At 37.0% G+C, this 23,672-nt stretch overlaps 1 protein-coding gene across 6 annotated transcripts in view; it reads right to left on the bottom strand.

Annotated features, from left to right (window-relative positions):
* The window catches only part of ANKS1B (ankyrin repeat and sterile alpha motif domain containing 1B), a 1,217,724-nt gene that overhangs the window by 465,171 nt on the left and 728,881 nt on the right, over positions 1 to 23,672 (bottom strand). For 5 of the 6 annotated variants that reach the window (XM_032645644.1, XM_032645646.1, XM_032645647.1 and 2 more), the window contains exons 13-14: positions 19,783 to 20,372; positions 17,658 to 17,730 (exon numbers count right to left, since the gene is read on the bottom strand). In XM_032645644.1, the coding sequence (XP_032501535.1) occupies positions 17,658 to 17,730; positions 19,783 to 20,372 (663 nt within the window). The remainder of the gene's footprint in view (positions 1 to 17,657; positions 17,731 to 19,782; positions 20,373 to 23,672) is intronic. The other variant, XM_032645649.1, reaches the window with a different exon arrangement.

The following is a 23,672-nucleotide window of genomic DNA, read 5'->3' as shown; positions in this document are numbered from 1 at the left end:
AAGAAGAAAGATAAGTGTTGGTGAGGATGTGAAGAAACTGGAACCCTTGTACAGTGTTGGTGGGAATGTAAAATGGTACAGCTGCTATGAAAAACAGCATAGAAGTTCCTCAAGATATTAAAAGTATCAATAGAACTACCACATGATAACAGCAATCCCACTTCTGGGTATTTATCCAAAAGAATTGAAATCAGAATCTCAGCAGGTATCTGAACTCTCATGTTCATTGTACCATTATTCACAATAGCCAAGATGCCGAAACAAACTAAATGTCCATCGATGGGTCAATGGATAGAGAAAATGAGGTAAGGAATTCTTCTTCTATTCTTATAATAAAGGTTCAGTGTCACTACAACAAGCATTTCATATGTCAGCAACAGTAAGTGTTAAGGTATTTGGTACTGTATGTTAAAAAATACACTTTAGTATTTCACTTATGTTTTATAATTACGCACATTTGGTGTGATATGAAGAGATAATGGTGGAATTTTCTAAGGAAATTCTTGGTTGATACAGAACTGCATCAGACATGGATACAGAAATCAATCTGTATATATCTCACATATGTAATTATGTCACATATTCAATTCTGATTATTTTAGGAATACAATCCACATGTCACATACACATACATACAAGTATATACACATTTTTCAAAGCAATGGCTACACAGAGAAAATCTCTAAGTATATAGTCTAAGGAACAATATTGAGGAAACACCCTTTATGGTCAAATTAACTCTAAAAGAGGAAAAGGAAACTAGCTGAGAAGTTAAAAGGTGAACCGAGACAGGTCTAAGAAATTTTTAGTACTGTCAAATAAAAACAAATCCATACTTAGGCAAGGAGAGACTTAAAAAGACTTACAATAGGGAGAACGCTCCTCCCTTAGGGTTTTAGGCATTCCAAAGCCAAACAGAAAAAGGGCTTTGCTTTTATAGGGAGAGGTAAGCAGGACTAGCAGGAATGTTGAAGGGAAGTAGAGCAAGCTGGTGGGGCTGAGCAGACAGCATGAGCAGGGTGGTATAAGAGGAAAAGTTTCTGTGGTCAGCTGATTTGGAATCAACTATTAACGAAAAACGGTCTGCATTTTAGTGCCTGCTTAGATTTGGGGGCAAGCCAAAGTTCAGGAACCTGTGTGTGTGGGAGGTGTTGCCTGACCAGTTGGCTCAAGCCAAGTCAGTGGGTAAGAAATGGGCAACGGTGAGAACTGGGTCCGTACCTGCAACCTAATGAAAGTATACACTATTGAAATACTAACTACTTTTTTGCCATAAAGATTCTTAGAAGAAGCTTAGTGGATTCAAGAAGCAGGCAAAGTACAGTTATCAGAAATTCTGCATTTATTCCCATTCACAACACTAAAATGCATATGATTTCGGCTAGTCATTTAAGTCTCCTATAAATCAACATAAGGTTTTTATTTATTTATTTTTTGTTTTGGAAAATGCATTTAATACTCATAAAAGATACGTTATTGATGTTCGTACCTAATCAGCTTATTATTATTATTTTAAATGAATAAACACATTTAAAATTTTTACTTTTAACTCAGTGTTTTACAATAAATATCCATAGATATGGCCCACATAAACAAAATCTTCTCAGGGTCCCCAATAGTTTTTAACACGATAAAGGGGTCCCAACACCAGAAAGTTCAAGAACTACTGCGCTAGGCCAGTGAAACCACACAGAGTATTCCAAACTGTCATGTTCTCTCTCTCCTTCTCCTTCAGGTTTCTTTTTTTTTTTTTCTTTTTATTGGAGTATAACTGCTTAACAATGGTGTGTTAGTTTCTGCGTTACAACAAAGTGAATCACATATTATATAAATATATCCCCATATCTCTTCCCTCTTGCATCTCCCTCCCTCCCACCCTCCCTATCCCACCCCACTAGGTGGTCACAAAGCACTGAGCTGATCTCCCTGTGCTATGCGGCTGCTTCCCACTAGCTATTGGTTTTACATTTGGTAGTGTATATATGTCCATGCCACTGTCTCATTTCGTCCCAGCTTCCCCTTCCCCACATCCTCAAGTCCATTATGAAGTACGTCTGCATCTTTATTCCAGTCCTGCCCCTAGGCTCTTCATTACCATTTTTTTTTTTTTAGATTCCATATATATGTGTTAACATACAGTAATTGTTTTTCTCTTTCTGACTTACTTCACTCTGTATGACAGACTCTAGGTCCATCCACCTCACTACAAATAACTCAATTTCATTTCTTTTTATGGCTGAGTAATATTCCACTTACACATGTGCCACATCTTCTTTATCCATTCATTTGTCGATGGACACTTAGGTTGCGTCCATGTACTGGCTATTGTAAATAAAGCTGCAACGAAGAGTGTGTTACATGACTCTTTTTGAATTACGGTTTTCTCAGGGTATATGCCCAGTAGTGGGATTACTGGGTCATATGGTAGTTTTACTTTTAGTTTTTTAAGGAACCTCCAAACTGTTCTCCATAGTGGCTGTATCAATTTACATTCCCACCAACAGTGCAAGAGGGTTCCATTTTCTCCACACCCTCTCCAGCATTTATTGTTTGTAGATTTTTTGATGATGGCCATTCGGACTGCTGTGAGGTGATACCTCATTGTAGTTTTGATTTGCATTTCTCTAATGATTAGTGATGCTTGAGCATTACTTTCATGTGTTCGTTGGCAATCTGTATATCTTCTTTGGAGAAATGTCTATTTAGGTCTTCTGCACATTTTTGGATTGGGTTGTTTGTTTTTCTGATATTGAGCTGCATGTAAATTTTGGAGATTAATCCTTTGTCAGTTGCTTCATTTGCAAATATTTTCTCCCATTCAGAGGGTTGCCTTTTCGTCTTGTTTATGATTTCCTTTGCTGTGCAAAAGCTTTTAAGTTTCCTTAGGTCCCATTTGTTTATTTTTGTTTTTATTTCCATTTCTCTGCGAGGTGGGTCAAAAAGGATCTTGCTGTGATTTACGTCAGAGTGTTCTGCCTATGTTTTCCTCTAAGAGTTTTATAGTGTCTGGCATTCCATTTAGGTCTTTAATCCATTTTGAGTTTCTTTTTGTGCATGGTGTTAGGGAGTGTTCTAATTTCATTTTTTACATGTAGCTGTCCAGTTTTCCCAGCACCACTTATTGAAGAGGCTGTCTTTCTACACTGCATATTCTTGCCTCCTTTATCGAAAAATAAAAGTGACCATAAGTGTGTGGGTTTATCTCTGGGCTTTCTATCCTGTTCCATTGATCTATATTACTGTTTTTGTGCCAGTACCATACTGTCTTGATTACTGTAGCTTTGTAGTATAGTCTGAAGTCAGGGAGCCTGATTCCTCCAGCTTTGTATTTCTTTCTCAAGACTGCTTTGACTATTCACGGTCTTTTGTGTTTCCATACAAATTGTGAACTTTTGTGTTCTAGTTCTGTGAAAAATGCCAGTGGTAGTTTGATAGGGATTGCACTGAATCTGTAGATTGCTTTGGGTAGTAGAGTCAATTTCACAATGTTGATTCTTCAAATCCAAGAACATGGTATATGTCTCTCCATCTGTTTGTATTATCTTTAATTTCTTTCATCAGTGTCTTATAGTTTTCTGCATACAGGTCTTTTGCCTCAATAAGTAGGTTTATTCCTAGGTATTTTATTCTTTTTGTTGCAATGCTAAATGGGAGTGTTTCCTTAAGTTCACACTTTCAGATTTTTCATCATTAGTTTATAGGAATGCAAGAGATTTCTGTGCATTAATTTTGTATCCTGCTACTTTACCAAATTCATTGATTAGCTCTAGTATTTTTCTGGTAGCATCTTTAGGATTCTCTATGTAGAGTATCATGTAATCTGCAAAGAGTGACAGGTTTACTTCTTCTTTTTTGATTTGGATTCCTTTCATTTCTTTTTCTTCTCTGACTGCTGTGGCTGAAACTTCCAAAACTCTGTAGAATAATAGTGGTGAGAATGGGCAACATTGTCTTGTTCCTGATCTTAGTGGAAATTGTTTCAGTTTTTCACCATTGAGAACGATGTTGGCTGTGGGTTTGTCAGATATGGCCTTTATTATGTTGAGGAGAGCTCCGTCTACACCTACTTTCTGGAGGGTTTTTATCATAAATGGGTATTGAATTTTGTCAAAAGCTTTCTCTGCATCTATTGAGATGATCATATGGTTTTTATCCTTCAGTTTGTTAAAATAGTGTATCACATTGATTGATTTGCATATATTGAAGAATCCTTGCATTCCTGGGATAAACCCACTTGATTATGCTGTATGATCCTTTTAATGTGCTGTTGGATTCTGTTTGCTAATATCTTGTTGAGGATTTTTGCAAGAATGTTCATCAGTGATATTGGCTTGTAGTTTTGTTTCTTTGTGACATCCCTGTCTGGTTTTGCTATCAGGGTGATGGTGGCCTCATAGAATGACTTTGGGAGTGTTCTTCTCTCTGCTATATTTTCAAAGAGTTTGAGAAGGATAGGTGTTAGCTCTTCTCTAAATGTTTGACAGAATTTTTCTGTAAAGCTATCTGGTCCTGTGCTTTTGTTTGCTGGAAGATTTTTAATCACAGTTTCAATTTCAGTGCTTGTGATTGGTCTGTTCATATTTTCTCTTTCTGCCTGGTTCAGTCTCAGAAGGTTGTGCTTTTCTAAGAATTTGTCCATTTCTTCCAGGTTGTCCATTTTATTGGCATATAGTTGCTTGTAGTAATCTCTCAGTGTCAGTTGTTACTTCTCCTTTTTCATTTCTAATTCTATTGATTTGAGTCTTCTCCCTTTTTTTCTTGATGAGTCTGGCTAATGGTTTATCAATTTTGTTTACCGTCTCAAAGAGCCAGCTTTTAGTTTTATTGATCTTTGCTATCATTTCCTTCATTTCTTTTTCATTTATTTCTGATGTGATCTTTATGATTTTTTCCTTCTGCTAACTTTGGGGATTTTTTGTTCTTTCTCTAATTGCTTTAGATGCAAGGTTAGGTTGTTTATTTGAGATGTTTCCTGTTTCTTAAGGTAGGATTGTATTGCTATAAAATTCCCTCTTAGAACTGCTTTTGCTGCATCCCATAGGTTTTGGGTCATAGTGTTTTCATTGTCATTTGTTTTTAGGTATTTTCTTTACTTCCTCTTTGATTTTTTCAGTGATCTCTTGGTTATTAAGCAGTGTATTGTTTAGCCTCCAAGTGTTTTATTTTTTCACAGATTTCTTCCTGTAATTGATATCTAGTCTCATAGCATTGTGGTCGGAAAGATACTTAATATGATTTCAATTTTCTTAAATTTACCAAGGCTTGATTTGTGACCCAAGATATGATCTCTCCTGGAGAATGTTCCATGAGTACTTGAAAAGAAAGTTTATTATGTTTTTTTTGGATGGAATGTCCCACAAATATCAATTAAGTCCATCTTTTTTAATGTATCATTTAAAGCTTGTGTTTCCTTATTTATTTTCATTTTGGATGATCTGTCCATTGGTGAAAGTGGGGTGTTAAGTTCCCCTACTATGATTGTGTTACCTTCGATTTCCCCTTTTATGGTTGTTAGTAGTTGCCTTATGTATTGAGGTCCTCCTATGTTGGGTGTATAGATATTTACAATTGTTATATCTTCTTCTTGGATTGGTCCCTTGATCATTACGTAGTGTCCTTCTTTGTCTCTTGTAATAGTCATTATTTTAAAATTATGTTGACTGATATAAGAATTGCTACTCCAGCTTTCTTTTGATTTCCATTTGCATGGAATATCTTTTTCCATCCCCTCACTTTCAGTCGGTATGTGTCCCTAGGCCTGAAGTGGGTCTCTTGTAGACAGCACATATACAGGTCTTGTTTTTGTATCCATTCAGCTAGTCTACGTCTTTTGGTTGGAGAATTTAATTCATTTACATTTAAGGTAATTATTGATATGTATGTTCCTACTACGATTTTCTGAATTGTTTTGGGTTTGTTATTGTAGGTCTTTTCCTTCTCTTGTGTTTGTTGCGTAGAGAAGTTCCTGTAGCATTTGTTGTAAAGCTGGTTTGGTGGTACTGTATTCTGTTAGCTTTTGCTTGTCTGTAAAGGTTTTAATATCTTCATCAAATGTAAATGAGATCCTTGCTGGGTAGAGTAATCTTGGTTGTAGGTTTTTCTCCTTCATCACTTTAAATATATACTGGAACTGCCTTCTGGCTTGCAGAGTTTCTGCTGAAAGATCAGCTGTTATCCTTATGGGGATTCCCTTGTGTGTTATTTGTTGTTTTTCCCTTGCTGCTTTTAATATTTTTTCTTGGTATTTAATTTTTGATAGTTTGATTAATATGTGTCTTGGCATGCTTCTCCTTGGATTTATCCTGTATGGGACTCTCTGTGCTTCCTGGACTTGATTAACTATTTCCTTTCCCATATTAGGGAAGTTTTCAACTATAATCTCTTCAAGTATTTTCTCAGTCGCTTTCTTTTTCTCTTCTTCTGGGACCCCTATAATTCGAATGTTGGTGTGTTTAATGTTGTCCCAGAGGTCCCTGAGACTGTCCCTCAATTCTTTTCATTCTTTTTTCTTTATTCTGCTCTGTGGCAGTTATTTCCACTATTTTATCTTCCAGGTCACTTATTCGTCTTGTGCCTCAGTTATTCTGCTATTGATTCCTTCCAGAGAAATTTTAATTTCATGTATTGTTGTTCTTCATTGTTTTTGTGCTCTTTAGTTCTTCTAGGTCCTTGTTAAACGTTTCTTGTATTTTCTCCACTCTATTTCCAAGATTTTGGATCATCTTTACTATCATTATTCTTAATTCTTTTTCAGGTAGACTGCCTATTTCCTCTTCATTTGTGTGGTCTGGTGGGTTTTTACCTTGCTCCTTCATCTGCTGTGTGTTTCTCTGTCTTCTCATTTTGCTTCACTTACTGTGTTTGGAGTCTCCTTTTTGCAGGCTGCAGGTTCGTATTTCCCATTGTTTTTGGTGTCTGTCCCCAGTGGCTAAGGTTGGTTCAGTGGGTTGTATAGGCTTCCTGATGGAGGGAACTAGTGCCTGTGTTCTGGTGTATGAGGCTGGATCTTGCCTTTCTGGTGGGCAGGTCCATGTCTGGTCTTGTGTTTTGGGGTGTCTGTGACCTTATTATTATTTTAGGCAGCCTCTCTGCTAATGGGTGGGGTTGTGTTCCTGTCTTACTAGTTTTTGAAATAGGGTGTTCAGCACTGTAGCTGGCTGGTCGTTGAGTGGAGCTGGGTCTTAGCATTGAGATGGAGATCTCTAGGAGATTTTCGCCATTTGATATTACTTGGAGCTGGGAAGTCTCTGGTGGACCAATGTCCTGAACTCGGCTCTCCCACCTCAGAGGCACAGGCCTGATGACTGGCTGAAGCACCAAGAGCCTGTCATCCACACGTCTCAGAATAAAAGGGAGAAAAAAAGAAAGAAAGAAAGAGGAATATAAAATAAAATAACATTATTAAAATAAAAAATAATTAAAAATTAAAAAATTTAAAAAGTAATTTAAAAAAAGAAAGAAAGAGAGCAACCAAACCAAAAAACAAATCTACCAATGATAACAAGCACTAAAAACTATACTAAAAAAAAAGTACAGACAGAACACTAGGACAAATGAAATGGTAAAAGCAAAGCTATATAGACAAAATCACACACAGAAGTATACACATACACACTCACAAAAATAGAAGAAGGAAAAAATATATTGTTGCTCCCAAAGTCCACTGCCTCAGTTTGGGATGATTCGTTGTCTATTCAGGTATTCCACAGATGCAGGGTACATCAAGTTGATTGTGGAGATTTAATCGGCTGCTCCTGAGGCTGCTGGGAGAGATTTCCCTTTCTCTTCTTTGTTGGCACAGATCCTGGGGTTCAGCTTTGGATTTGGCCCCACCTCTGCGTGGAGGTCACATGAGGGTGTCTGTTTCCCGCCGAGACAGGACGGGGTTAACGTAGCAGCTGGTTCAGGGGCTCTGGCTCGCTCAGGCCGGGGAAAGGAAGGGTACGGAATGCTTGTCAAGCCTGTGGCGGCCGAGGCCAGCATGACCTTGCACCAGCCTGAGGCACGCTGTGCGGAAGTTCTCCCAGGGAAGTCGTCCCTTGATCACGGGACCCTGGCAGTGGCGGGCTGCACAGGCTCCCAGGAGGGGAGGTGTGGACAGTGACCTCTGCTTGCACACAGGCTTCTTGGTGGCGGCAGCAGCAGCCTTAGCATATACCATGCCCGTCTATGGGGTCCGTGCTGATAGCTGCGGCTTGCGCCCGTCTCTGGAGCTCCTTGAAGTGGCGCTCTTCTTAATCTCCTCTCCTCACGCACCAGGAAACAAAGACGCAAGAAAAAGTCTCTGGCCTCTTTGCCAGCTCCAGACTTTTTCCCCAACTGCCTCCCGACGAGCAGTGGTGCACTAGACCCCTTCAGGCTGTGTTCACGCAGCCAACCCCAGTCCTCTCCCGGGGACCGACCTCCAAAGCCCGAGCCTCAGCTCCCAGCCCCCGCCCGCCCTGGTGGGTGAGCAGACAAGCCTCTCGGGCTGGTGAGTGCCGGTCGGCACCGATCCTCTGTGTGGGAATCTCTCCACTTTGCCCTCTGCACCCCTGTTGTTGTGCTCTCCTCCGTGGCTCTGAAGCTCCCCCGCTCCACCACCCTCAGTCTCCGCCCACGAAGGGGCTTCTAGTGTGTGGAAACCTTTCCTCCTTCACCGCTCCCTCCCACTGGTGCGGGTCCAGTCCCTATTCTTTTGTCTCTGCATTTTCTTTTTTCTTTTGCCCTACCCAGGTATGTGGGGTGTTTTTTGCCTTTTGGGAGCTCTAAGGTCTTCTGCCAGCGTTCAGTAGGTGTTCTGTAGGGGTTGCTCCATATGTAGATGTATTTCTGATGTATTTGTGGGGAGGAAGGTGATCTCCATGTCTTACTCCTTCCACCATCTTGAAGCTCCTCAATAAGGTTTATTAAAAGAGCTGAGATGCTTCGTAGAAAGTCACTTTTGCATATAAAAACAAAGAACTTAAATATCTTACACACCTCTATCAATTAAAATACGCATTTATTACATTAATATATTTTAAAAGCAATGTAAATTGAGGATCTGGCAATATTCCTAGAAGAATCTAGTTGAAATACACATAGTTGAGATTTATTGATCATTTGTCCTTAAGAAATTAAGTGGAAAGTTTTAAAGAAGGACACTCTGCCAAAGAATAACCCATAAAACAAAAGATAAAAGCATGAGTCATAGAATTATAGAGTTGGAAAAGATACAGTCCTACCATTTATTTTCAAATTAAGAAACTTAGGTCCATTGTGAGGTGTTATTTTCGAAGTCACACAGCAAGTTAGTTCAGTGGTGGGAGTAGTAATCAGATCAGAACTCTCTTCCTCACTGACGGTGAACTTCACCAATGCAATTTTGTTTCACAGTTTATAAAAATAAGGTAAAGCCATGATTGTTGTTAAATGAGAAGAAGCTGCAGAGAAATGTATATAGCTTGATCTCATATTTTTAAAACATAAGCAACATCTACCTATTATCTATCTATCATCTATCATCTTTCTGTTTGTAATTGCATGAAGGAAACTGAAGAAAAGCGCAAGTATATACTCCATGTTAACATTGGATATTCATAGGAGTGATAAAGCGAGGGGGTAAGAAAAAAAGTAAGAAAACAGAGTTTTCTGAAATGGTAACATGAAAATGAAGATTGCAAAATTCTATGTATAAAATTATTAATACATAAAAATTGACTGTGCACATAGACAAAGGCTAGAAGGTCACTAGAATATGTACACAGACCAGGACATGGACAAAAGAAAAAAAATCATTTGATCGGGGTTGGGTTATGGATATATTAAAAATTTGTGTTGTTATTTAAAAATAGTTTTTGCAGTAACAAAAACTAAAAATAAATCAAATGAATCCCCTTTCTGCAACCACTGAAACACACCTATTTTAACTTAGAACTAATAAAAAGACTTAATCACGTATTCAATAAGGTGTTCACTTGGCAAAATTTAATCACCACTGATGGCTATAACATTTATATGTTTTACATATAAGTGTTTATGTATATGTGTTTGCATATTTGTGACTGCATAAATTTCAATTTGTTTACCATTTTATTTATTTACTAAATTGGCATATACTTTCTTCTAGTGAATGATGTAGACAATGAAAATATAAGTAATGTACACTCACTCTAAAAATTTCGGAAAATTTAGGAGAGCAGAAAATAAAAATCACTGATAGTCTCACCCAGTGATATTCACAGTTAATTTTTTTGCATATGTCCTTCCAGATGTTTTTCATGCATGTGTATTAAAAAATGGGATATAATTTACTTGGTTATCTACTTTTTTCACTTAGTAGTATATTATGGCTATATTTCCATGGTAGTAAATATAGATACAATGTCATTTTTAATTAGCTATTTAACATTTCATCATAAGGAATTACAGTAACTCGTTTTACAAATTTTCTATTAATGGTGATTTGGTTTGATTCTATTTCTTAAATGATCATAAACAATGTTGATATGAACATCTTTATATACACATATTTTGCTCTTGTTCTGTTGTTTCCTTAGGATACATTCATAAAAGTAATATTGCTGGGTACCACTGTTCTTAAATTTATATAACTCTCTAGAAGTTTATACTTAAGTATCAAAAATACTGGTAGATGAGAAGCCCTTTGTTACCAGAATAGTGTATCATAGAAACAACCAGTATAAGCTATGAAGTTTTTCTCATGGGTAAGTGACCCATGTTTATCACTTCATCCTTCATTGTATTTTGGGAAAACAAATTTGTATCTAAAAGTAATCATTATGATGATCCATAACTTATGAAGGCCTGTTTTCTATATTTCAAATTACTCCCAGTTATTTTTACTTCCGACTGTCTTACAAGTATGAGGTTGTTAATGGTGGACTTTGTAAAATGCACTGACATTTATATAGGAGTCATGCAACTAGTATTTTTAAAGTGTCTATAAAGGAGACTCTTTGCACTGTTTTTCAGCTTAATGGTGAATGGGCAAGGGGCTATGGTCTATCAAAAATATCAGCCAGGGCTTCCCTGGTGGCGCAGTGGTTGGGAGTCCGCCTGCCGATGCAGGGGACACGGGTTCGTATCCCGATCCGGGAAGATCCCACATGCCGCGCAGCGGCTGGGCCCGTGAGCCATGGCCACTGAGCCTGCGCGTCCGGAGCCTGTGCTCCGCAACGGGAGAGGCCACAACAGTGAGAGGCCCATATACCGCAAAAAAAAAAAAAAAAAAAAAAAAAAAAAAAAAATATCAGCCATACCCTGAAGATACTCATAATATATTAGAAATAATGGGCCATTATCCATCCTTTGTTTCACTGGAAATTTTTTTAAGAGAAAAATGGATAGAAGGGACTTGAAAAAATGAGTTTTTAACAATTTGAGCTTCCCAGTGATAGAATACATTGTCTCTGGAAGTAGTGAGCAGATGTTGATTGATCATATATGAAAGATGTTACAGAAAGTATTTCAGTATAACTACAGTAGAAGATGGCACTTGCTCACCTCTCTAGGCCTCTTCTAGAAGGTTAAATATTCCGTTGAATAGAAAAAGTTTACCAGTTCTAACTATTGATACATCATAGGCAAATATTAGGCCACAGAATAACACCCAACTATTTTATACTTAAGAGAAAACAAATTTCACATATGAATATTACTTGTAATTTCAAAACCAGAGAATCTCAGCCATATTTTAGTGATCAAAATCTTTATTATGTAGGTTATTTTCATTTTTAATGACTATCTGGAATAGTCATTAAAAGATGTTAAATAAATTTTAGTGTCTGTTGTGCTAAAGACACAATTGTTTGGTTGATTAAACACTATCTCTTGATAAAGATTAGTTAACTCATGCTAGCCTAATGATTACTGTACCTCACACTGTTACATGGTTATTCTATTATTAAGGAGTTTCTTAGATTTAATCTATCTGAAAAAAAGCCTAAGTTACTCAGTGAAGTGTTACATAAAATAATAATAAAAATTAATCCTCTCTTGATTTAGACAATAGTGTGCCTGTATGCTAACGTATGCCACTACCCACCTTCCCCAGCTGGTTCTATTAAAAATAGTGCTGTAAAAAGAAATAAAAATAAAAAATAAGTTATGCCTGTTGCAAAGCATTTCACAGAGAGGCTTTTATGTACCATTTTACAGTTCATGGAAAAAATATTACTGGAGGCAAGGAAAATTCTTCCTCTGAAAATAAGTGAAACCCAAGTCATTATTAGCATATGCGTTCACTTTCGGGAGGTAGGAGATATTCAGGCTTGTGATTCATTTAAATATATGACCATGTAGCCTGTGCTTTGGGAGGGCTTTGGGGTTTAAGCTAAAGTCTTCCATACCAATAGTTAGGCTTTGCTAAGGGAAAGTGGTTGGTTTTACATGTAAACACCTCAGTTGGCTCCCCATAGTGCATATGCTCATGAATTGAACTAAAGAGAAAGAAGCAAAGGGCTGTCTGTTGTTCTTTATAGTAACATATTTTATTGAAAGGAGTATGAACTTCTGGAAGAAACAACACTAGGTCTGAAGCAGTTGACTTTGACAAGTTACCCTTTCTTCATCTATAAAATGGGTATAATAATACCTCACCGAGTTATTTGGAGAACTGAATGCTCACAGGAGTAAACTGCACAGCATCTGGCACACAGTAAGAATGGAATACAATTCAGTTTCTTTCCTCTTTGTCATTTCTCTAATAGGGCAACTCTAGGAAACTGTAAATACATTTTTTTAAAAAGTGTTCTCCTAGAGTTTGAGGAATGATATTCCCATCAGCAACCTTAGCAGGAGGACAGCTATCAGCTGCATTGATGGCAAAGAACCTCCGGATGCAGATCTGAACTGTGTGAGTAAATATCAGGGGCCTGGAAGCAACCAAAACATCAGGGAGGAGCAGCTTCTGGGGCTGTGGAGATGTCTGCCGTAGCCACTTAGAAACAGACTCTCTTTGGGGAAAGGATCATGTGAACTCTCTCTGCTCCTGTAGACCAGGGAAAAGGTGGAGCTTAGCTCAGGAGGAGAGAACACTTACTCTGCCTTAGCGAGTCCCTAAATTCCTAGAAACTCTCCATGGAAGGTCTCTATGGCTATAAGGAACTGTAACCTGGCCCTCAGACTCTTGGAGGAAGAGAAGCAAAAGCTTAGAAAGCAGGGCTCTGGATTATTGTTAACTGCTGCTTTCAGAGCTATGTATTCTCCAGCAAATAACTTAAGAGTTGCTTTATCTATCCAATATAGACAGTGTACTCTATGGTAAAATCCTTTACAAATACTTTATAATTAAAATTTAGATGAAATTCATACATTGGCAAAAGTAGATTTTTAAAAGATAAGACTCTAGAATACTTCTCTTTGAATACAATTCAATCTTAAGTATAAGGACAAAAATCCCAGCCTCAAAAAATACCTTTTAACTAAATACTATTTTTTATATTCAGGTACCTGAGATCAATCTAATACAGTCCATATACCTAAAGTCCTTGTAGCAGGAGATGAGTGAGGCCAGTTTAGAAATAGGAGGGTGTTTATAAGATTATCAGCCACCCCTGGACTGTAAAGTCTGGGCACTTGGTTACTTTGCATATTTGCTGTGGTGTAACAATAAGCAGATCCTGTGGAGCCAATTATTGCCTCCACTTTACTTAAGTGATTCTCAATCTCATCCAGAAGATCATCAAATTGATTCTTGGAAAGTGTGACAACATGAAGTAGTTCCAATGAATATGGTAAATTTCCTAACATGAAAGTACTTCCTTGTGATACAAAGACAATGGTTAAGAAATAAAACTTCAAGAAAGACTCCACATGAAAAAAACTTAGAATATGAAGCGTATATCTTAACTACAGTTTTTACTGATCAAAAAGAAAGATTTCCCAAGTCTCTTCCTGTGTGGTGTACACTCTAATTAGAAAGGTAAGTCATGCATACCTGGATAAGAAGGTAAGGGAATTTATATTTATTGATCACCTGCTATGTTTTAGGCTACAGTAGTACAATCGTATAATTTAACCTTGCAGGAGTCTTATGAGGTGGTTGTTAAAACTCTGAATTTATAGGGGAAGAAACTGAGATCTAAGAGGTCACAAAGCCACTGAGATGCAACATTGGGATCTGAAGCCAAATCTATCTAACCTTAAAATCTTTTCTCTGAAAAAATCCTATACATGGCTGTACACGATGACATAGAATGTATTATCATATCACATATACAGCACCACCAAAGAGCAGGATGTTCTACATAATACGAGGTATTGATATAACTGAATCCTACTGCCAACGCCAATTTATCTGGCATTTAAGTCTGATTTCAAGTGGGAAACCAGACGTTATGTTTGTGAAAACCATCCATTAATATTAGTCTGAGTGAGAACCTAAGGGACTGACCTAAAATAAATTCAGTAAATGTTATTTACTTTTATTTCTATCTTAGTCCTGGAGAGTTGGGGCTGCCAGATAAGTTTCAAACTACTGTATAATTGCTGAGGAAATTTTTTAAAAGAGAGAAAAATGATTTCTATGGGTGAAACTAGTTATACAATTCATAGAGACTGCTCAAACTTTGAGCTGGTTCATATTTTTAGGAATGAAGATGGAAGAGTTCCAACTCCCTTCCTGGTCCAATAAATATTTTGTTTACAAAAATACCTGAAATTGCAAATGCAAGCGCGGCGGGAGGAGGGCAAACTAAAACAATGAAACATAAGGGGCAACAGCATGGAAAATTTAATGCTGATCCTTGATCCATCATGTATCTCCACTGCTTATGATTTTAGTCTCCCAATCACCTTCTGAGGTTTTCAGCAACAAACATCATAAATGCTCATAAAACTATGCATCTGTGATGAAGCCAGTCGTAGTGCTTGGCTCAGTGGCCTTCCAAAACAAAACTGTAGATGCCGACAACACAATACTAGGTAAAGTACCATTGCCTCTTGCTCACTCTAAATTGACTTCCCATTGGTTTTATGGCACATCTCTTCCTCATTGTCAAGCAAAAAGAGAATACTCAGATTTCATAAAAATAATTTAGCACATTTAAATCAACGCATTCTAAAGGGACTTCCTTGGTGGCACAGTGGTTAAGAATCCACCTGCCAATGCAGGGTACATGGGTTTGATCCCTGGTCCGAGAAGATCCCACATGCCAAGGAGCAACTAAGCCCGTGAGCCACAACTCCTGAGCCTGCGCTCTAGAGTCTGTGAGCCACAACTACTGAGCGCGCGTGCCACAACTACTGAAGCCCGCGCGCCTAGAGCCCGTGCTCCATAAGAGAAGCCACCGCAGTGAGAAGCCCGTGCACCGCAACAAAGAGTAGCTCCTGCTCGCCGCAACTAGAGAAAGCCAGTGCACAGCAACAAAGACCCAATGCAGCCAAACGAACAAACAAACAAACATCTAGATTATCCTCTTCTCCTTGCCAGGGTAGCCTGGAGTTTTATGCTCTCTTTTAGTAATTACTCTTCTCTGGTACCATCTGACTGTCGGGCTTGTTATGACCTGCACTCTAACTGACACGCCACAATTCCAGGGAATACAGTAAATTTAACATGAAGGCTGTGAGACTAGCTGACATTGTAAAGTTCTTAAAAGAAGGGCTGATGTGTGGTTACCTTGATATGCCCACACTGTCTAAAACAGCATCTCCCTCATGATAGGGTAAGGGAGAGGTAAAATTTAATACATGTCTACATGTATCATACTCTACTTATATGCCATTGTATATGTCTCTACAACGATCCTACATTAATATCTCCATTTCTGTTGATGGGGAAACTGAGTGAGTTGCCGAAGATCAAGCAGCTAGTAAATAGCAGGACTGATATTTGAATTCACTTCTGTCTGACTTTTTATTCCACCATGTGATTTCCTGGCCACACTCAGTACCCAATACATTATTTGTGGAATGTCATCTTCACGGGGTTGTCTATCACTTCTCCAGTTCTGTCTAGTCTCGAGAGGGAAAAGCCTGCACCACTAAAGCTGTAATTCACAAATGGCCTAATGGCCAATTGGAATGCCACATATTATGGTCAATCACTTGGTGCATAACTAGTGTGTAAGTAAGAAGTGAAAATTAAGGCGCATACAGAACCAGTCTTTGTTAATAGTAATGATGCTTTGGGGACTGAGTCTTCATCTTCATTATCACTGTAGAAAAATAGTAAATAAAGGCAGTGGGTAGGATGGTGATCTGAGAGGTGAAACGAGGGTAATTTAAGGGAAAATAATCTGTGGATTTATTTATTATTAAAATGCCCTTCAAAGGCAATTTTGCCTGAGTGGCAATTTTAACATTTGTACTTATTTTCATTATAATAAAGTTTATGATATTTTTGCAATTCTATGGTACTATCTGAAGAATTTTACATTAGAATGTTCAATGTCACCTAAGTCTTCCAACAGAGAAGCATTAAATCTCTGCTTGAATATTCTCAGTAACAGGGAACTTACTATGATAAGAAAATACATTCTTACCTTCACATCAGTCAAAAATCTGCATTCCTACAGCTTTCTTGAAATTATTCTGTAAGCATATCTGAAAGAACTATATGGCAACATACATTCTTAGGCTAGTTCTCTGGATACTGGAAAAGTCCTCAATGTTTATCAGCATTTCTGTGTGAGCGAGCTAGCTACACATGCCATCAAGCTTGTGTCACTGAAGAAATGCACACAATTTTGGTACTTTTTTTCATAATTTTTCAGTTTTTAAAATCTAAAACAAACACGTGTTTTAGAAAAAAAAACTGTCTAGTCTTTTAGGAAATTATCACTTAATTAACATGGAGCCCAGCCATATTAGAACAATTTAAGTTCATACTTGTCCCAGCATAGGAGCAAGGAGTGGGGTGCTCCTGTAAGGGTATCATTTAGACCTGAATATTCCCTTCATTGACTGCAACCCCAGATTTCAATGTCACTTCTTGTCTACCCAGGCCCAGTGCACCAGAAGAGAGCGCTTCTCCAACTTTCCTGTGCTTAAGTCACTTAGAGTGCTGTTTAAAAGACTCTGGTGACTATCAAAGGGCCACAAGGACTGTAACTGTTTACCCTATGATATATTTAGGCTTCTCTCCTGCAGACCTTAATCTTATCATCTCTACAGAAACATCAGCTATCACTACTAACTTAAAGTTTTAAATGACCTTCCACTCTTGAGCTTTAATTATAGGGAAGAAAACAATACTTTGTAAGGGTGATTGCAGAACCGACTATTTGTGAGACATGCTGCTAGGTATTCTGGGATACAAGAAGATGAATAACACACAGTTCTTGCCATACTGGAGCTTACAATTTAGGAGAAGTTGTTAATCACTTTGGCCAGGATGAATGGGACGTTTCACGGAATGAGAAATAGTAGTGTGTTGTTACCATGCTCTAGAACACTTTGAATTGCTTCATACTTAGCTCTACATAAAGTTGGAACTTCATTAATGTTAACTGGCATAGTAAAATAGCACATGGGGAAAAAATCTCTCAATTTGCTAAATCAGTATAATTGATGTTGTTTAGAGGTTATAGTTGTTTGATATGAATGGAAAAAAACAATTTGTAGCTACTATTGTTATGGTAAAACATGAAATTATCTATAGACTCCTATCATTTCATAGCTAGTTCTTGAGCACATTTATTCCTTACAACATAGAGGAGAGGTTTCCTTACTTGTGTTCTCACCATTAATTTCTTCAAGTCCGCTGTTAATTCCAACATCTATGGAATTCATTATTTTGTCAATCTGTGAGAAACAAAAACCATATAAAGGAATTATTACATTCACTTATAGTGTTGCACTTTTATTTATTTTTTATTTAAAAATTTTTAATTTATTTTTATTTTTTATACAAAATTTAAAAGTTAGTTTCCATTTACAGTGATTACAAAATATTGGCTATATTCCCTGTGTTGTACAATACATCCTTGAGCCTATCTTACAGCCAATAGTTTGTACCTCTTAATCCCCCACCCTATATTGCCCCTCTCCCCTGCCACTGGTAACCACTAGTTTGATTTCTATATCTGTGAGTCTGCTTCTTTTTTGTTATAGTCACTAGTTTGTTATGTTTTTTAGATTCCATATATATGTGATATAATAGAGTATTTGTCTTTCTCTGTCTGACTCATTTCACTTAGCATACAGCATTGCATTTTAAAATACTTTCATATGCCAGAAGCATATATGCTTTTTTTTTCCAGAAGCATATATTCTTGATATTATTACCATTGCAATACAACAATTAAGAGACCGACAGAGAAGGGTTTAAAGGGAGGCAGACATCTTTTGAAATGCTTTTAGAAATACAAATTATATTTCCCTTTCTTAAACTTTCAAAATCAGCTTGCCTTTTCTTTGTATTTCCTAAAATGAACTTTGTTTGGACCTACATGGGTCAGTAAGTTAGAAATTGTGTATTCTTTAAACTCAGATGGGGAAGGAGCTGAGGATAAATTCACGTGACAATGTCTACCCTCTCGGGCATACTTCCTCTTCTGTCTGAGAGCGTGCATCTCATCTGACCAGTGAAGCATGACCATTGGAACCAACTTCTTGTTAAATGGTTTAACCAGACACAAGCTGATTTGTAGCATGTAATCACAAGAATCTAGGCATGGAGACAACTTGATGCTAAGAGGTAAGTTAAAGGTTAATTAATCCTGCCTTGTTCCAAAAAGGATCTCCAGATGTTATTCACAGAGTTAATAAATATAAGAAATGGATAGATCTGAATAAACTATCAATCTACTACTATGGAATGTACAGGAAGATATGACTGTCAGAGCTTTAGCTATTCATGGTTTAATCCCTCTCCTCATCATCCTAGCAACCTTAGGAAGACAGCAGGTTTCAGAAAGGACAGTGAGCATTACTTAAAGGTCCCATTTTGTTCACCCTGAAACAGGTGCAGAGAGATTAAGTGATTTTCTCTAACAGCTCAATTCAGAATGTCAATACCAGAACCATTTCCATTTCTAGTTCTCAGAATACTATAGTGACCTACTGTGCTTCAAAACCTAATTCAACCAGCACAATCTTCTGAGAGACAAAATGTGACATGTTAGAATGAAATGCCAAGGAAGAGTGTGGTCCATTCTTTGAAGAAATTCAAGAAAAAGCAAGAGACTTCATTACTTTATTATATAATAATGATGTCAGGGACAAAGGATGATATTTTATAACCTTACAAGGGCACTTGCTTTCTGAGTAATTCTATGAAATTAAAGACTCTGTCTTTAAGTAGAGCTTAAATTGGTGATACTGGACTGCAACATATTTTTCTTTAATGTCTCTCTAATAGTTGTAAAGGGAAATATTAAGTAATTTGTGTTTTTTGTATGGTACTTGGAGAAAGGCCAGGACCATTCTGTTTATCATCAAGATTATAAAAGTCCTTCTGAAACTATAAGATACTTTAAAGAAGGGAGATGAGCTAACAAAGAGTTTAGCAAGTAACAAAACGATATGGAGCAACAAAAATACAAATATTTTTCTCAATTTGTCAGCTGCAATGCTTGGTAGGACACAATGTGAACATTTTCTTGTACCTCATAGCTAGTTATTACTTCTGCTTGATATCAATTTCTATAGAAACAACAGATTTCCCCTCATGTGTTGTTTTCACACTCACTGAAATTATCATGTGACACCTCTAGAACCTTTCCCTTCCACTTGGAATTATATGTGTTTGTTAATTTTTTTTTCCTTTGAGAGACTTAAAAAGCTGAAAGTCCTTCCCCCAAAACCCCCTCGATGCTAAAGCCTTAAATAAGGAATAATAAGAACAAATCTTACTTCTTCCCATTCGGAAGTGAAGGATGGCGTTCTTTCAGAATTCCCTTTAGAACTGTGATCAGCAGTTGAAGATTCAGTCCAGTTAACTCTTGATGTTTTTGCATTCAAAGGGTAGGCAATGAGATCAGAATCCGATTTAGAGACACTTTTTGATAAATGCATGTCGATCAGGGCTTTTGGCAATGACCTTATTCTTCCCAGGGTACAGGCTCTCTCCACAAATCCCCCAGTGTTCACAATCCACTGGTCCCCATTCCGGGATCCACTCCTAGTTGTTCTTGTGCCAACAATGGTATGGTTTTCGAGTTGGTTGCTTTTTTTGTGAAAAATTGTTCTACTGACTACTTTGGGTTTAATTTTCTTTACCAAAGGTTCTGAGTTATTTTCTATTGGAGTCTGCTTGAAAGGCAAAGGACTATTTGTCAAACTGACTTCATCTTTTCCTTCTTCACGTTCATCTCTTTTCCCATAGAGATGAAATGGATTTTCAGGGGACTCACATGCTGGAGAGGATCCATGGAGAAGGCCTGCAAATTGCCCAGGATCATATTCTTTTGGGGGATCATTGTCCTCCTCTTGAGAGAGATCATCTGCAAAAGGGAAAAAGAAGGTAAGGATGCTTGTTTATAAAGGACTCTGAAAACCCTGATACAACTTGTGCAATGTCCAGACATTTGATTTGTTGCTACACAGTGATATACTCACTTTATGAAATACCCATGAGGCTACAGTGCCATGTATAAAATGAATGTGTGTGTGTGTGTGTGTGTGTGTGTCTGTGTGTGTATGAACCAGATCTTCCTGAATTACTTTAGGGTGCATTTCAAAGGTATGAATCGGGTATTAATTGAGTAATTGCCCACCCTTCTCCTTTGTCCCCAGGGAATACGTTTTACATTGGATAAAATCAGGTTTTCTTAAAATGGGACACCCACGTTCAAACTCTTGGAGTAAATGAATCATTGTGCAGTAGGACATCAGGCAGGTAAATCAAGATCATATATAATGACATTCCTTTGCCCTTCTGCCAGGAAATAAATTCAAAAACAAAATCTTGAAAAGAAGTATAATTAGGAGTAATTTAAGGTTAATAGTCCTGATAGTGTTACTTCAAATATAAAATTAAGATTAATTCTATACAGATTATATGATTTAGACAAAAAGGATTTGTTCAGGCTTAAACGTAGGCAAACAATGCAATATCACTAAAAATTGAGTGTCTTTTACAAGAAACTGATGTTGAGCTACTAACACAAAGCTATCTTTCTTTCTTCTATGAAATAGCATTAGTTATTTTTCAATTTCTTTAAATCTTTGAAAATGTAATGCAGAAAAGAAACCAAAGATGATAATTTTTATTCTTTATAATTTTTTCTAAGATAAAACATCAACGTTTGCTGAGATTTAAAATACACCATGCTTTTTTTTAATGACCTAATTTGTCTTTTAAAGACATACTGTGTAAAAACCTGGCCAAAGAAATTAGCAAAGGAAGTCAGTTTACTTTTTTGATTGGTCACTTTAATATTCAGCTAAATCAATGAATTTGGTAAAGTTGCAGGATACAAAATTAATGCACAGAAATCTCTTGCATTCCTATACACTAATGATGAAAAATATGAAAGAGAAATTAAGGAAACACTCCCATTTACCACTGCAACAAAAAGAATAAACTACCTACGAATAAACTTACCTAAGGAGACAAAAGACCTGTATGCAGAAAACTATAAGACACTGATGAAAGAAATTAAAGGTGATACAAACAGATGGAGAGATATACCATGTTCTTGGATTGGAAGAATCAATATTGTGAAAATGAATATACCACCCAAAGCAATCTACAGATTCAATGCAATCCCTATTAAATTACCAATGGCATTTTTTACAGAACTAGAACAAAAAATCTTAAAATTCGTATGGAGACACAAAAGACCCCGAATAGCCAAAATGATCTTGAGGGAAAAAAATGGAGCTGGAGGAATCAGACTCCCTGACTTCAGACTATACTACAAAGCTACAGTAATCAAGACAACATGGTACTGGCACAAAAACAGAACTATAGATCAATGGAACAGGATAGAAAGTCCAGAGATAAACCCATGCACCTATGGTCAGCTAATCTATGACAAAGGAGGCAAGGATATACAATGGAAAAAAGTCTCTTCAATAAGTGGTGCTGGGAAAACTGGACAGCTACATGTAAAAGAATGAAATTAGAACACTCTCTAGCACCATACACAAAAATAAACTCAAAATGGATTAGAGACCTAAGACTGGACACTATAAAACTCTTAGAAGAAAACATAGGAAGAACACTCTTTGACGTAAATCACAGCAAGATCTTTTTTTATCTACCTCCTAGAGTAATGGAAATAAAAACAAAAATAAACAAGTGAGACTTAATGAAACTTAAAAGCTTTTGCACAGCAAAGGAAACTACAAACAAGAGGAAAAGACAATCCTCAGAATGGGAGAAAATATTTGCAAATGAATCAAAGGACAAAGGATTAATCTCCAAAATACATAAACAACTCATGCAGCTCAATATTAAAAAAATAAACAACCCAATCCAAAAGTGGGCAGAAGACCTAAATAGACATTTCTCCAAAGAAGACATACAGATGGCCAAGAAGCACATGAAAAGCTGCTCAACATCACTAATCATTAGAGAAATGCAAATCAAAACTACAATGAGGTATCACCTCGCACCAGTTAGAATGGGCATCATCAGAAAATCTACAAACAACAAATGCTGGAGAGGGTGTGGAGAAAAGGGAACCCTCTTGCACTGTTGGTAGGAATGTAAATTGATACAGCCAGTATGGAGAACAGTATGGAGTTCCTTAAAAAACTAAAAATAGAATTACCATACGACCCAGCAATCCCACTACTGGGCATATACCCAAAGAAAACCATAATTCAAAAGGACACATGCATCCCAATGTTCATTGCAGCATTATTTACAACAGCCAGGATATGGAAGCAACCTAAATGCCCATCGACAGATGAATGGATAAAGAAGATGTAGTACATATATACAATGGAATATTGCTCAGCCTTAAAAAGGAACGAAATTGGGTCATTTGTAGAGATGTGGATGGATCTAGAGACTGTCATACAGAGTGAAGTAAGTCAGAAAGAGATAAACAAATATCGTATATTAATGCATATATGTGGAACCTAGAAAAATGGTGCAGATGAACTGGTTTGCAGGGCAGAAATTCAGACACACATGTAGAGAACAAACGTATGGACACCAAGCGGGGAACATGGCAGGGGGTGGTGGTGGTGGTGGTATGATGAATTGGGAGATTGGGATTGACATATATACACTAATATGTATAAAATGGATAACTAATGAGATCCTGCTGTATAAAAAAATAAATAAAACAAAATTCAAAAAAAAATTCAGCTAAATATTTGCCATGATCAAAAGTTAAATTACCTGATAAGCCCATAACATAATCTTATGAAAAAGTAAAATATAGCCAATGTGGTAGATAATAACAACAAATTCAAACTTGACTTGCTGACTCACACTTTTAAAAAGTTAGTTATTATTATAAACCCAAGACACCAAAGTTTTTATAAATTTACAAGTAACATTTATTTGGTATGGGCTATTTACTATGCATGCACTGAATTAGAGATAATATTTATATCCCCTCATCTGATCGTCATAACAATCCTGTGAAATGATTAATAATCATGATTTTCTCACAGAAAAGAGATTTGGCCAGAATATGTAAACAAATTGGCTACCACAATAAGTCTCAATAGATATTTGCTCAAAGAATGCTACAGACAAATTGGTTTTCTTTATTGAAGTTTGGTCCCAGGTCTGTATACTCTTGCCTTTCTTGGAGCTGATGGAAGTAGGTACATTCCTG

This window comes from Phocoena sinus, chromosome 10 (assembly GCF_008692025.1).
Source record: "Phocoena sinus isolate mPhoSin1 chromosome 10, mPhoSin1.pri, whole genome shotgun sequence".
Taxonomy (NCBI): Eukaryota; Metazoa; Chordata; class Mammalia; order Artiodactyla; family Phocoenidae; genus Phocoena; species Phocoena sinus.
The sequence above is the reverse complement of the archived record's forward strand: the minus strand, read 5'-3'. Positions and strand labels throughout refer to the sequence as shown.